We start from the raw sequence: 15,170 nt of genomic DNA, 5'->3' as shown, positions 1-15,170 counted from the left end.
GCGCGATGTCCCGGGGCCGACCCGCCCTGGCCGCCGTCGCGGGGCCGCTGGGCCGGGGGCCGGGCGGCCCGCACTGTTAGCCCGGGCCCCAGCCCGGGCCCCGTCGCTTGGGAACGTGGTGCCGCCGCCGCCCCTCGCCACCCCCCCCTTTCCTCCGGGATCCTTTGCCGGCTAGGGAACCGGCCCGACCAGTTCTGCCTTCGGCCGGGATCCGCGGAAAGTTGTTGCCAAACTTTGCTTGTCTCCGGGCCCGCTGCGGGGCCCCCAGCGCCCCGGCCGGCCCCGCCCCGCCCCGCTCCGCGCCCGGGGAGCGGCGGCTGTTTCGGGGGCGCAGCCTGATGCTCTTCGGGGGCGCCTCCCAGCGCCGGGCTCTCGCCGCTTGCTAGCTCCCCGCCTCCCCGCCTCCCCGCACCCTCGCACCCAGGACTGCCCTCTCCCCTCCCTGGAGGGGAGAATGGCTATGGTGACTGGCGGCTGGGGCGGCCCCAACGGGGACACGAACGGAGTGGAGAAGGGCGGCTACCCCCGCACGTCGGAAGAGGACTCGGCCTCGCCCCAGGGCGGCGGCAGTGACCCGGAGCCGGGCGACGAAGACAAGCCCGGGCTTCAGGTGGACTGCGTGGTCTGCGGGGACAAGTCCAGCGGCAAACATTACGGCGTCTTCACCTGTGAGGGCTGTAAGAGTTTCTTTAAGCGGAGCATCCGCCGGAACCTCAGCTACACCTGCAGGTATGGGAGGGTGGGGAGAGGAGCGAGGTGAAGGCAGAGGCGCATCCGCAGCCCCGGGGCTGAGCCTGGGGGCCGTGTGTGTACAGTTCCTCAGAGCCCTGAGTTCAAATTCCAGCTCTTGCACCGCATGCTCCCTGACCGATCTTGGCCCAGGCGCTTACCCTGTCGGGGCCTGTCATTTATATCCCCATCTGTAAAATGAAAGACCTGGACTAGATCTCTAGCTCTTGTCATATGAAACCTAGAAAGCTCAGACTTCCCCCTCCTTTGGGCTTGCCCAGGCCCTGGGTGACCCTGCTGACCCTGCAGCCGCAGCCTATCACCTTGGGAAAATCTGGTCTCGGTAGCTGAATGCCCTTGGCCAAGTCATTCCTCACCGAGCCTCAGTTTCCTCATCCTGGAAATGGAGATAATGCCTTAGCTGCCTCATAAACTTGCTGTGATGATAGGGAGGATCGATGGATTTTTTTGTGAACCATAAAATGCCATCTTAATGTAGGGCATTATCACCAACTCTACATATACTTCCCCTTTAACCCCCTTCTTCCCCTCGACCTTTCATCTTTGAATCTCCCCTCCCCTTCTCTTGCTGTTCCCTCTGCCCTCATTTAACCTTCTTCTACCCTCCACGGCCCTTGAAACCTGGCATGAGAGTGGGGTGGGGGTCGAGGGGAGTGGAGTCTGAGAGTCGGTGACCTCTGGCCTGGACTGGGGAAGCAGGCCTTCCCTTCCCAGGGCCAGTGTGGTCTGGGAGAGCCGTCTGGGGGAGGCAGTGATTGAAGACTGGCTGGGCAGGGAGGCCATAACCCCTCTCCTCTGCCTCCCCAGGCACTGACTTAGGGACCTCTGCCCTCCTGTTTCTCATCTCTTCCCCCTTCCTCCCCCAACCCTTTTTCTTTTTTTGTAAAGCAGAGTATTTAGAATGGCCCCACGTGGCATTTAGAATTTAGGATTTGTTTCAGGGTTAGAGCTTAGAACCTTCTGGTCATTATCTTCTCCCAGGCTGGTCCCCAGGGCAGGCTCCTGGGGTAAAACCTCTTTTTCCAAACTCTATAGCCTCTTCAGGGGGAGCGGGGTGCTCTGAGTTGTTTTGGGGGCCTGGAAGTGGGAGAGCTAGACTAGTTAGGGAGAATTGGGGTTCTGCCTTTCCTCAGGTTACCCAGCCTGAGCTTTTCCTTCCCCCTCTCCCCCAGCCCCTCCCATAAAAAAAACAACAGCCCCACAACCCAAATTGGGGCAAAAAATTTGATCCAAAATGACCATAAATCTGCAATCTAAGGTATTAATACTACCAGTAAATACATCTTCTTTAATGGGGGAGATTTTCTCCTTTTGTAGGGGGGGGAGGTGAGGTCCAGAACTATGTCATGAAACTCCCAGTGAAGAAATGTCCTCTACTAATGTGAGCTGTAAGCAGCTGTCTGTAGCTTTTGGCTTTGATGAATGGTCTGGGGGCTTGGAGAGGTTTGGTGATTCACACAGGGTCATGCAGCCAGACCTTCTTGAATTCTAGGCCATCTCTCTATATTCCAGCCAGAGAGGTGAAACAAGACTTAGTCTCTGCCCTTAAGGGATCAGGGGATCCACTGGGGGACCCTGAGGTGTCTAAGCAGGGGAGGGTGTGGGTGGGTGTGGTTGTATGCCAGATTCCTGCTCTCCAGAGGCCCCCCCCCCCCTCCATCCTGCCAGGCTGCTGCCTATGACCAAGGCTGATGTCTTGGCCTAGGGGCAGGAAATCATAGAAAAGCCCTCTCTTTTGTGAGCTCCAGGGCCGGTGCTCCACACTTGGCCAGCTGCCTAGTTAACATGTCTTGAGCTGCTCGGTTGTTGTTGATGTTTGAGAGGAGTGGTTGTTGTGTTTTGGTTTGGTGGGTGTTGTTTTTTTTGGGGGGATGTATGTGTGTGTGTGTGGTTTAAAATGTTTAAGCTCTCCTCCCCATCAGAGAGAAGCTGGAGGGGCTTTTTCTTGCTTTCTGGCCAAATGTTGGGGAAGCTGGATGAGGAAGCATGAGGTTGGAGCTAAGCAGGCCCATCCCAGGGGTGCTATAAAATCACCTGAAGAAGGAACCTGAACACTCTGCCCTTTCTCCCTCCCAGCCTGGAAGCTGTGGTAGCCTAATATAAATGGAGGCTGGGCCAGACTCTGTCCCTACCCCCAGCCACTTCCCTGATGCCTCCTCCTCAGGCACTTACGGTAGGGCTCCAGGCATAGGGATACTCCCATTCAGACCTGGGCCTGAGCCCTCTGAGGCCCTAGCCCATCTGGGCCCACCCAGCCCTTCGCTAGCCAAGGCCTCCTCTGTCCCTCTAGGGACACTTTGTTGGGGAAAGGAGGGGAGGGGTCTGCTGCGTTTGTAGCTGGCTAATCCTTCTCCCATGCCTGCCCTGCCCTCCCTTCCCCAAAAGGGGAAATAAACCATTTCTAGCTGCACTTAATTGTCCTTACCACCTGTTTTCTGGCAGCCGCCTCCAACCAACCCACATTTGTTGGCAAGGAGGGGCAGGCTGGCTCAGCTTGATGTAGGCCTGCTAATTAGGAGGTGAGTAGGGTGCCCCGAACACCATCCTCTTTCTTTCTTTTTTGCTGCTGCCCAGGCAGTCTAGGCTTGGTGCTGGACATGCATTTGAAAAATCAAGGGGGTTTCTCAGGGTCATTGATAACTGCCTTAAACTGAAGAGCTGGACTGATGGATGGAGGGAATTTTAAGCCCGTCCCAGCCCCCTTTCAGGTTCACCATTAAAAGGGAGGGTAGGAATCGGTCCCTACCAGTGTCTGGACAGCTTCTCAGATCTGAGGTAGAGGAAATGCAATTCTAGCAGCCACATATTAATTGGGCCAGGCGAAGGCCTCAAAATAGTGACCTTGGTCTCATTAGCCTGAAGCACTAACCATTGGTCAGGAGCCCAGGTGTTAAACTGACATTAATGATTGTCCCCTGTCCCCTCCCCCAATTCACCCAGCTGGAGGCCTGGCCTATTCCTGTCCCTGTGAGTGCCCTTGGGCCATTCCTTCCACAGACAAAAGGACTGGGACTTTCCCTGTCCAGTGTTGTTTGGGCCGTGAAATGGACCAAGGCGGCTTCTCAGCTGGAACCTTTCCATGCTACTGACCTTGTCCTTGAAGGGAGCTGCTGCTGGGTGACCTTGGACAAGTCACTCAGCCTCGGTGAGGCCCACAGGGGCAGTGGGTGAGATGGGCCCTGCCTCTCTATTTTAAAGTGTGGGAAATGGGATATTAGAAGCAAAGGACTCACAGGTGCTAAGTGGCACAATGCGACATCTTATCCTTTTCTCATTCATTTCCTGGCTGAATCATCGTATGACCTAGAAACAAGTCACCCTTTTTAAGCCTCAGTTTCTCTGTCCCTAAAGTGAGGAGTTCAAATAGATGATTTCTAATGGGCCCTCCTAGCCCTGGCATTCCATGTTCTAAGATCTTCCCAGCTCTGACATTCCATGTTCTTTGAGCCTTCCCATCTCTGACATCCAGTCTCCTGGTTTTCTTAACAAGAAGGTTCTTCTTGGTTAAAAGTTGTAGTAATTTATTCCTGGGATCAAAGTCATCAACTGTTGAATAATTATTACTATTATTTGTAAGTATGAGGTCTTAGTTTTGGCTCCTACCCCCAGGACCCTAGACAAGGGATCACTAAATCAGTGAAGGATGTGACCAAGAGAATTTTTCTTTCCCTTCTCTAATCCCCAGGAGAAGGAGAAACAAGATTGAGGGTGGAGGAGAAGTTGAACGATGGGCCAAGATTTTTCCCACAGCCTGGACCTTTCTGGGCCTTTCTCTTCTGTAAGCCTATATTGGTTTAGGATCCTCTTGTCTCCTTTTGTGTCCCATGCCTCCAGGTTGTGGCTGTGGGGTCTGCCTGCTTCAGAGTCTGTGTTTTCAGGGCAGCTCTGGCCTCCTGCAATGAGCTGGAGGACCTAGTTCGCCTTCTTTGCCAAGCCTCTTGCCCCACTCACTGCTCCTTTGTCTTGGCCCATTCACTCTCTTTCTGACCTTGAACTTTGAGGGCCAGAGCCCAGCTCCGCCAAGCCTCTCCCAAGTTTATTGATGTGCAGTCACTGCTGCTCTTTATTCTTATAGAGTCCTTGGCATTCTCCAAGGGTCATTCACATTTCTGTCACACTTTGTGTGAGGCTTACAGGGTTTTTTCTTTCACAATAATTCCATGAGATGTAGGGTGGTAATAATAATTCCTGTTTTCCAGATCAAACAACTGAGGCTCAGGGAAGCCAGTCCTGCTTGTCCCTAACCCCTTTCTCTTTGACGAGTGGTTCTTTGATTCTTTCCCCTACCCCCACCCCACCCCCAGCCTTGGCTGTAGGCCTCTCCAAACAACCCCATTAGTGGCAGATCCCCTGACTCCAGAGGTTAGGGAGTAGATGAGTTACCAGGCTCAGGAGTAAACCTCAAATCCTGCCCAAACCAGAACACGGTGGCCCTTGACTTTGGTATGGCCTGTTTGAGGAGTGTTGCTTGGTCTTTCCCAGGCACCAGGAAATTTTATGTTTATTTTTCAGGGGAGTGGGGAAAGGGAGTAAGTAGTTACTCAATGAATTGGTACAGTCAGAACAGGGTCCATTAGGGATGTCACTTGGGCAGTGTGGCCCCCTCTTTCTGTCTCTCCCATCCTTCCATCTTCCAGACTGGGACCACTTGAGGGATGTCTTGGGAGGGGACTCCACATCCTAGTCTTCATCCCACCCTACTTAGAACTTGCCTTAGGTATTCAGGGGTCTGGGGGTGGGTGGGAGGGAGGGTTGGCACTATAGTTCTAGAACTATAGGCTTAGAATTAGGTTCTTAGCCTCAGGTCCTAAAACTTAAAAAAAATTTTTTGATAACTCTATTTCAGTATAATTGGTTTCCTTGGTGATGCTATGCATTTTAATTTGTGCCTTTAAACACATTATTCTGAGAAGGAGTCTCATTGGTTTTACCATATTCACTGCCACAGGGATCCAGGGCACAAAAAATCCAGGCCTTGATTGAATCCAATCCTCACATTTTACAGCTGAAGAAACTGAGGCCCAGACAGGTGAAGTGACTTGAAATCTGAGTGTTACTTGTATGGGACTCTCATCAGTAATAAGCGACTGAAGTAGGATTTGTACCCAGAACCTCTGCTTGCAGATTTGGAGCACTGCCAGTCCTGGAGCAAGGGGAAGGGAGCCATTGACCAGGGGACCCAGCAGTGGCCAGAGTCCCTTGAGGTTCCATGGAAGCTGGCAATATCTCATGTTAGAACCTAGAATATCAGACCTAGAAAGATCTTAGAAACTGGGCCAATCTTCTCATTTTACAGAGAAGGAAAGTGACTCATTGAGAGACAGGCCAGGAGTCGTAGTAAGACAAGTAGAATGTGGCTTCCCCAAACCTTGGGTTCCGCTCTCCTGGTACCTGGCCCACTGTGCACTTTGCTCTACCACATGCTAGATAAGAATCTGCTTTTGGACATGTTGGATTTGAAGTTGCTTTGGAGATTGCCACAAGCAGGGAGAAATTCCAGTGTCGAGCTTAGAACAAGAAACATTAATATGATCCATTAAGGTTTGCAAAGCAATTTACAAATGTTCTCTTATGTGATCCCCACCACAACAGCGGGGAGGGGAGGTAGATGCTGTTGCCCTCATTTTACATGAGAAAACTGAGGCAGACAGGTAAAATGACTTGTCCAGGGTCACAGATCTAGGAAATGTCTGGGGTCACATTTGAGCTCAGGTCTTCCTGAATCCAACTCCAATGTGATATCAACTGTGTCACCTAGTCAGCTCAAGAGTTATAGACATGGAGTGTCATCTGCCTAGAGGTGGTAGCTGAAACCATGGGAAAGGATGAGCAGCCAAGAGAGATTGGGTAAGAAGAGGAGTGATGAGGGCCCTGGGCAGAACCTTGGGGTGTTGCTGAATTTAGGGAGTAGGAAGAGGTAGAACCAGGGTAAAAGAGGGGGTGAGTTCATCTGGGATGGGAAGAGGAAAAGAGGGTATCTCTGAAGTTGGAGGAGAAACTGTCTGGTGGGAGGGGGTTAGCGGCAGCTCTGAGTAATACAGGGAGGTTGAAGAAGGGGGGGTTCGTTAGGTTTGGGGATCAGGAGGTCTTCTGGGGCCTTGGAAGAGCAGTTTCAGCAGAGGCCACATTTAAAAGACCCGGATAAAGACAGAGCAGGCAACGTGTCTGAGCTTCACGTCAGGGGGTGTCCTCCGGTGCCCCTCCATTTTCCTCAGTGCCCTGTCGGGGATCTGTCAGCCACAGAATTCTCCATCCACCCTATTTATATCTCTATCCTGGGTCACTGCTCAAGGGAACGAGCTCCATTTCTTTTTTCCCTCTGTGGGAAGTAGGACAGGCTTTGGTTTGTCCTAAAACTCCCTCTTTATAGCCTTAAGAGTGGGACCCAGCCTAGTGTGCCTCGCCTCTTTTCTCATCTTTCCTCCTCTGCCTTTTCAGCTCTGGGCAAAGTAGAAAGGAAAAGAGGAAGACAAAAGAGACCCCTAACACTTTTTCTCGGCCTCCAGAGGGTTGCTGCAGTTTCTACCCTCCCCATTCATGCTCCGAAGTCAGTCAACGAGCAAGCACTTAGGAAGCATCTACTGTATGCCCATCTCTGTGCCATCTGGGTACAAAGCAAAGAGAAAGTTTTTCCTGTTAACTTGTAAGCTATTTGAGGGCAGGCAGTGGAAGCAGTGTTGTTCGCCTTTCTACTTCCTGTACCAAGTAAGATACACTGTACGGAGCATGGGGGCTGCTTCTAGAAACACAGAACTGAGAGACGCCTTAGAATGAGACCTGAGAATTCAGAATGTTAATTGGGCTCAACTGAGTGTTTTGGGTTTTTGAAGCTCCATCCTACCACCCACCAGCCATGCCCTCCCTGGGAGGATCCTAGGCCAGATGCATCTCTGTTTTGAAGTGGATGAAACAGGTACAGAGGTTAAGTGACTGAGGTCATATTAATATTAAGTGTTGGAACAAGGCCTTGAACTTGGGTTCTTCTGAGTTCAAAGACCAATGTTCTCCCCTCCCTCTCCTCTTACTGTTTTTGAGCTAATGCTCCCTGTGACTGATCAAAGGAGGTTCAGATGGCTAAGTCCTTGAAAGGACCTGTTTGGAGGGACTGCTTGAGACCTCAGAGAGGGTTTTCATCCCCCAACAATGACCCCGGTTTTCCCAACATGGTCCCTCGCACCCCAGTAGAGCCAGGATTCAGGGTACAAGAGATGACAGGCTGCTGCTCTAGGCAAGGGGGAATGAGGTCTTCTACCATATTAAGAGGCATCTACACCTTTGGATCCTGTCACCCATTAAGGACCTCTGTAGGGCCTAGCAGGTTCTTAGCCAACCTCTCTGCCCTTTCCCAAAAACAGCAGCCCAGGGCCAGCAGATGGTGAGGCAGGCTCCCTGGTCTGTACAGCCAGCATATTTCAAATCAAGGGACCCCATCTATAAAATAAAATTCCTTTGTGCCTTTCACATAGGGGCTGCCCAGTCCACCAGTGTGACTGGATTCAGTGAGAGCTTTGTGTTTTTTTTCTGGGCCTCCAGAGCTGGGCTTACTTCTGGTTCCCTTGAGATGCTAACACAGAACATAGGCCCAGCAGCCCAGGAGCTAGCCAGGGTCACAGTGGGCAAATCTCTGAGCTTCTGGAAAGGGGCTTTGGAGGTCAGGCGGTCCAGCTGCCTCTGCCCCCCAACCCCTCACACGCACCTTGGCAGATAAGGAAACTGGAGCCCAGAAAGGGGCAGGATAATGTGATTTTAGAGGGGCAAGAGAAGCCAACACTTCTCTGGTCCATTCTCCTCATTTTGTAGATGAGGAAAACGTGCCCCAGAGAGGCCCAGGGACTTGTTTTGCTTAAAATCACAGAAAGTGACAACTGGGATTTGAACCAAGGTCTTTGACCCCCCAGCAGATCTGCCCTTGCCCTAGGGAGGGACCTGCTCCTACTCATACAGTGAGTTAGCTGCAGAGATCAGATGAAAATCCAGGGCTCTTAGGTAAATGGGGGCAGGGATGGAACAAGGTAGCATCCTAGCTGCTCCTTCCCTGCACTCAGCAGGCACCTGCAGAAAAGAGTTAACTTGATACTAGGGTCATGTTTTCACTCATAACAACTTTGGGAGAGAGAGGTGATGCAGTTGTATTATCCTTATTTTACAGATGGGGACAGCAGTAACTGAGGCTCAGAAGGGCTAAAGGAGCTTGGTGAGGGTGGTTAAACCAATAAGGGGCTGAGCTGGGTAGTCTCTGGGGTTCCACTTCACCGCACATTTCCCATTTCTGATTTAGATACTGACCTTGGCACATACTCCATCTCCTCCTCCCCCTCCCCCACAGGTCCAACCGAGATTGCCAGATTGATCAACACCATCGGAATCAGTGCCAGTACTGTCGTTTAAAAAAGTGCTTCCGGGTCGGCATGAGAAAGGAAGGTAAGGCTGGGGTAGGAGCCTCACCCTGGGGAGCAGCACCCAGGCCTGCTAACCCTTCAATGAGAGGAAGTGGCCTCAGCTCCGTTCTGAAAAGCCTGGGCTTTATTGCCTGCCTGGAGTCCTATGGGAGGTTGGAGGGGCTAGGTCTTTGTGGGCACTCAGGAGGCCCAGAATTGTCCAGCAACGTGTCTGAGGTCACACTGTGAGACAATAGAGGCAACTGGGACTTGGGATCCAGGCTCCTGCCCATTCTGTAGTCCTGAGGCCGAGTGAGAAAGCACAGAGGGCAACTGTCGATGATGGGGTCTGGGGTGCAGTGGGAGGGGAAGGTAGGTGCCAATCTTAGAGAATTTAGTTTGGGTTTTTGTGGGAGGAGGAAGGGGCTGAGGAATCTTATCACCTGGTCAGATCAGATCTGTTCCCTGACTCTCACAGCTACTCTCTGGGGCCCTCAGCCTGGGCCTGCCAGTCTGGCTCTGCAGGCCAGGGGTCTGACTGCGGTGATCAGTGGGCCCTTCCTGGGGAATGGTCTTCCTAGTCCCCAAGGGTGCAGTCCCTAAAGAGAAGGGGAGGGGCTTTCAGATTTCTTTCCTTCATCATTAGGGCCCTAGCACTGGAAGACTGCCCAGAGGCTGCCCATGCCTTTAGCCTCCCTCTCTATCTCCCTTCCCCCTATCTGGGTCACCCTGCCCAGGTCACTCTGACCTTCCCACCTCCAGCCTGGGCAGAGTTGGTTTTCTTTTCTTACAAGGGCCCTTTATTTTACTTACTCTCTCCCACCCCAGTGTTTGCCCAAGGCAGGAAGCATGCCCTGCAAAGGCAAGGTGCCCTGCTAACTAGCTAGCCTGACTTCATGTTGGCTGCTGCCACCTCTGCCTCCTTCCCCCTCACCCTCCCCCCTGCTCCCAGACTGGAGGAGTGCTGCTGGCCTTCTAGTCATGACTTACTGACTCAGGCTACGGAGACAATTCTGGAATAATAGCTAGGAATTTCAGAGCCAGGAGATTCTTAGGATTCTAGAACAGAACCTTGGCACTACAGGGCTAGGAGGGCCCTGCAACCTTTGGATTTTGGAGCCAGATAGAGTGCTGGACTTAAACACCTGGGTTCAGCTCCTACCTCTGACCCTTCCCTAGCTGTGTGACCTGACCTAGTCACTTAATTTTTCCATGCCTCAGTTTCCTCATTTGTAAAGCGATGGTGTCAAGATGTCTAAATGCTGCAGGTCTGTTCTTTGCTTCTGGCTCTCCACCAGAGTGAGATTCAGATTATCTAGGTCTTAGTCCTCTAGTGGGAAGTCTACTGTTGAAGCTCTGTGACCCTGCTCTGGACCTAGATTTCCTGAGGGCAGGGATAAGGCCAGAGGGTGAGAGGGAGCAACCGGTCCCTCCCATTCCTCTGTACCTGAGCCAGGCCATGTGATCTCAGGGCACAAGTCCCCACCCAGCTCATCAGTTACCTGACCTCTGGGCTCTCCAAACTCCCCTGGGTGGAGGGGGGAGGCCTCTGGGAGGGACTGTTAGTGTTCCAAGGTCACACCTTTCCCTCCTTTCTTCTGGCCTATAGAGGCCCTTGGTCTGCCACCGACCCAGGATCTGCCCTTTTTTCCACTAAAGTCCTGAATCCCAAGTCCCACCTTCCAGAGAACCTTCCCTCTGAGCAAGCCCAGAGACTGGGCTTGTCCTCTTCCCCTCAGCCTGGGGGGGGGGGCCAGTTGCAGCCCTCTGGGCGAGGAGGAAGGGGCAGGGCCAGAGGTGGCTGGGGAAGCTTGACCTTGACCCTGGGCCCTTTGGCCAGGGCAGCCCTAGGGTTGGGAGGGCTTCACTCAAGGCTTCAGACCTTCCGTGTTTTTGTTACATTGGACCTCATTTCTTCCCTTGCTGGCCTTCAGTTTCCACATCTATACAATGAGACCATCGCACTGAAGTGCGAGCTCTCTGGATCCAACTCCAAATCCTAGAAATCCCGTGGAGCAGTGGGTGCTATTACTCTCTCTCCCCTGCCCCCCTATCCAGAAGATGAACCAGCTCCTATTGATTTCCTGTGGGTCCCCAATTCCCTGAGTCTCCTGGGCAGGGCCAGGTGGGGTGTGTCTCGATGGTGCCTGTCTGATCTCCAGGGCCTTCCTGCTGAAGCCTGGAAGCTTCTTTCTCTAGAGCTCTTTAGAAGGGGGTGGACTAGTCTGGGGTGGAAATTATAACAGTCTCAGCTCTCTCCCCCCACCCCCATCCCCAGCTGCCATTCCGGTCAGATGGATGTCACTGGTGGCTGTGTATGTCTCTGCAAGGTTGGGGGGGGGGCAGGCATGTTGACCAGACATTGATGGCAGGGTGGGGAGCTAGACTAGGAGACCAGAGACTCACTTCTTGTCTCAGATCTGCCTCTTAACTCAGTGTGCTCCTCCTTTATCTCTGGCTGGGCTAGTTTCCTTACCTAAAAGGAAGGGGATTTGGATGAGGTGATCTCTACTAGACCCAGCCAGCTATGATGATAAATTGCCCTCAATTCCCACAGGACCACGGAGGGAAATGGGAACAACTATTCCTCCCCTTGTTCCACCCCAGGTTCTTTCCCCTGTCCCCCATTTTATCAAGTGATCTGGTCCCAGGCTTCCCTGTCCAGCCAGCGGTCTGCTGTGTTCCTTGGGAGTGATGATGATTCTCTGCTTCTCTGTCCTCCTTCTGAGCCCTTCCCATAGTCCCTGGCCAGGGACAGATAATTGCCCTGGTCTCTCCAGGGCTCTGGGCGCTGCCACTGCCCCTCCAGGGGAGGAGAGAGCTAGGCCTCATGTCTCTGGGCTGCAGCTGTGTGGGCTGGCATGTCCCGTTTCTCTTTTGTTAGGCTAGCGCATGTGCGCCTGTTTATCTGGCTGGCTAGAGGAGGTGTGGAGGCAGGTTCCCCCCTGGGGTTTCGTGTGTGTTGGGAGGACTGGGGTTGTTGTGCCACTATGTGGTTGTATGTGTGTGTGTGTCTGTCTGTCTCTGTGTGTGTGTCTGTCTGTCTGCCTGCTGAGAAAGAAGGGTCCTCACCACACCCGGTGGACTTGCCTATCTTCTGACCCACTCCCCAGACCCTGCTTTCCTCCCACAGCCCCTCTGGAAGGGCAGGCAGGGCTGCTATCAGGTCTGGAATTTTCCTCTCCCCAGTACTGATGCAGTCCCAGGGATCTTCCAAGGGGAGATGGCCTTCACCATTAAGCCTAGATGTGGGTGGGGAGGGGGGCACTTAGTGGAAATTTACAGCACTTGTTCTAATGAAGTTGTTTTTCCTTCTCCCCATCTGACCCTACCTGGCTTTTCCCTTTCTCTTTTGCCCCTTTCAACCCCATCTGACCTCATCTTTGTTCCCCTATCTTCTTATTTTCTTTCAATTTCAACTTTTCCACTTTCTCATTCTCCTCTTTTCTCTCTGTCTCTCTCTGTGTCTCCCTTTCTCTGTCTGTCTGTCTGTCTCTCTCCCTCTCTCTACCCACCCTGCCACTCTCCTCACTTCCTCTTTTGGCCTTTCTTTCATCCTCCCTCTGTCTTTTTGTCCTGATGTCATTCCCCTGTCTCCCCTTTACTCCAATCTCCCCACAGCGGTACAGCGGGGCCGGATCCCCCACACGCACTCGGGGGGCAGCCCCACAGCCCTGGCTGGAGGTGGGGGTGGGGAGTACTTCAATGGGCAGCCAGTCTCCGAGCTGATCTCGCAGCTGCTTCGAGCAGAGCCATATCCAGCAGCCCGCTATGGCTCCCAGTATGCCCAGCAGCAGGGCAGTGTCATGGGCATCGACAACATCTGTGAGTTGGCCGCCCGCCTCCTCTTCAGTACTGTGGAGTGGGCCCGAAACATCCCCTTCTTTCCTGAGCTGCCCGTGGCCGACCAGGTGGCCCTGTTGAGGCTCAGCTGGAGTGAGCTCTTCGTCCTCAATGCCGCCCAGTCTGCCCTGCCTCTGCACATGGCCCCACTGCTTGCTGCAGCCGGCTTCCATGCAGCACCCATGGCCGCTGACCGCGTGGTCTCCTTCATGGACCAGATCCGGGTCTTTCAGGAGCAGGTGGATAAGCTCAACCGCCTGCAGGTGGATTCTGCAGAGTACAGTTGTCTCAAGGCCATCGCCCTCTTCACACCAGGTGGGTTGGCTTTGGGCTCCTGGGGCTGCCCCCTGTCCTTCCTCCACCCCAGGAGGACCCTGCATCCAAGGACCCTCCATACCCTGGGTGGGCCCCTTAAATGCTCTTCTCCCCTTGCTGTCTATATGCCTTGATCCCCTGGCAATTCCACATTGCAGATCTCCCTTGTGCCTTTCTTTACCTTCTACCTTTCCCTTGGGGCTGGGGGAGAGCAGCACTTCTGTCCATCCTGCCCGACCTGGCAGCCAGAGGCTGCTGCCTCTGAGTGGCAGAATTCATCTTGGGGTGAGGGGGATGGTCAGGGAGCTGGGACACACTTGTCTGCATGGGGCTGGGGGACTTCAGGCCAGCAGCTGACAGGCTGGGGCTCGGGCCCCATGTCCCTGGCAGATGCCTGTGGCCTCTCGGACCCAGCTCACGTGGAGAGCCTGCAGGAGAAGGCACAGGTGGCCCTGACAGAGTATGTGCGTGCTCAGTACCCCTCGCAGCCTCAACGATTCGGCCGTCTGCTTCTCCGGCTGCCTGCCCTGAGGGCTGTGCCCGCTGCCCTCATCTCTCAGCTATTCTTCATGCGCCTGGTGGGCAAAACGCCTATCGAGACACTCATCCGGGACATGCTGCTGTCTGGCAGCACCTTCAACTGGCCCTATGCCGCTGGCCAGTAAGAGTCCGGCCTGGCAGGGCCCTGCTTTGCCTCTGCTGCCCTCTCGGACCCAGGCCAAGGCCGTACCTCAGGCTCCTCATCTGTCAAATGGGGAACATGGCCCCCTGCCATTCGCATGTTGGGACCAGTGCAGAAGGCCACGCACCCTCCTCGACCCTGGGGACTGGATAGACACTTAAGACTGGTTATTTTTTAGAAGGCAAATGAGATCACTTTGTCTTTTTGTTTTGTTTTGTTTTTTTATGACAACATAAAACCAAAAAGACCCTCCCTCCTTCTCTCAGACTGGGACCCTGGTGGCACAGATTCCTCTCCTTCACCCATCAGTGCCCTCCATCCATCTGTGCTCAGGAACCAGCTAGCCTTTGAAGCCTGGTGGGGGGAGGGAAGCCTACAATGTATGGGGATGCCCCAGCCCACCTCCTCTCAACCCTTCCTTGTCTCCCCACATGCATGTCCTGGGTCATATCCCAGAGCTACCAAGGGTGGAGAAAATGGAGCTGGCACCAGGAGGCCAAGTTCTCCTGGCAGACCCTGGGGGCTGAGGCCAGGTTGGCCGCTGGGGGCAAGGGTGCCTCAGCCTCCTAGTCCCTTCTGTTTGTCAGATGGAGGGCATCCAGGAGAGAAAAGGGAGGGCAGCCCCTGGCCTGGGGCAGGGGCCTAGGGGACGTGAGTATGTATAATTTAGATTGATTCTCTAAAAATATAATCCACGCTGGACACTACAAAATGAATGACCTAAAGCCAATAAAGATGTTTCTTACCACAGGGGTGACTCCTTCATTGTAAGGTGGGGGAAGCAGAGGACTGTACAAGGCCTGGCTCACTCTAAGTCGAGTCACTGCCTGGTCTTTGACATGGATTCTTTTGATCCTGTCCAGCTGTGGAAATGAGTGTTCTGTCAGGAAGGACAGCAGAGAGGCCTGGGGGACCCCAGATCAAGGGCCTGTTCCCAAGAAGCAGACCTGGCTTCTTCAGCTCCTTCCTTTCCCTGCCTGTTGCCTCATGTGACCTTGTAGTCAGGGCCTACATTTTATCTGCTAAGTGTGGATGGTTGTCCCTGCCCTTTTCAGACTGGGACCCAAACGCAGGCCACCCTACCTGCTGTGCTTGAGCCAATGGCAGAAGTCCTGGGGACAGCTGTAGCCTAGTGACTGACTCTCGATGAGTTAACCTCCTCCTTGCCTTTCCCCACTCAAGAGAGTACTTTTGTACTATCC

The 15,170-nt window shown here is 53.6% G+C and overlaps 1 protein-coding gene across 1 annotated transcript; it reads left to right on the top strand.

Moving 5' to 3' along the window:
• The first annotated feature begins 317 nt into the window (after positions 1-317).
• On the top strand, positions 318-14,718 carry NR2F6 (nuclear receptor subfamily 2 group F member 6). The gene is made up of 4 exons (XM_072601309.1): positions 318-729; positions 9,077-9,171; positions 12,750-13,286; positions 13,677-14,718. The coding sequence occupies exons 1-4, from the start codon at positions 455-457 to the stop codon at positions 13,949-13,951; spliced, it is 1,182 nt and encodes a 393-aa protein (XP_072457410.1). The 5' UTR covers positions 318-454; the 3' UTR covers positions 13,952-14,718.
• The last annotated feature ends 452 nt before the right edge of the window (positions 14,719-15,170 follow it).

Source organism: Notamacropus eugenii, chromosome 4 (genome assembly GCF_028372415.1).
Source record: "Notamacropus eugenii isolate mMacEug1 chromosome 4, mMacEug1.pri_v2, whole genome shotgun sequence".
Lineage (NCBI taxonomy): Eukaryota > Metazoa > Chordata > Mammalia > Diprotodontia > Macropodidae > Notamacropus > Notamacropus eugenii.
This window is presented reverse-complemented; position numbering and strand designations above follow the sequence as displayed.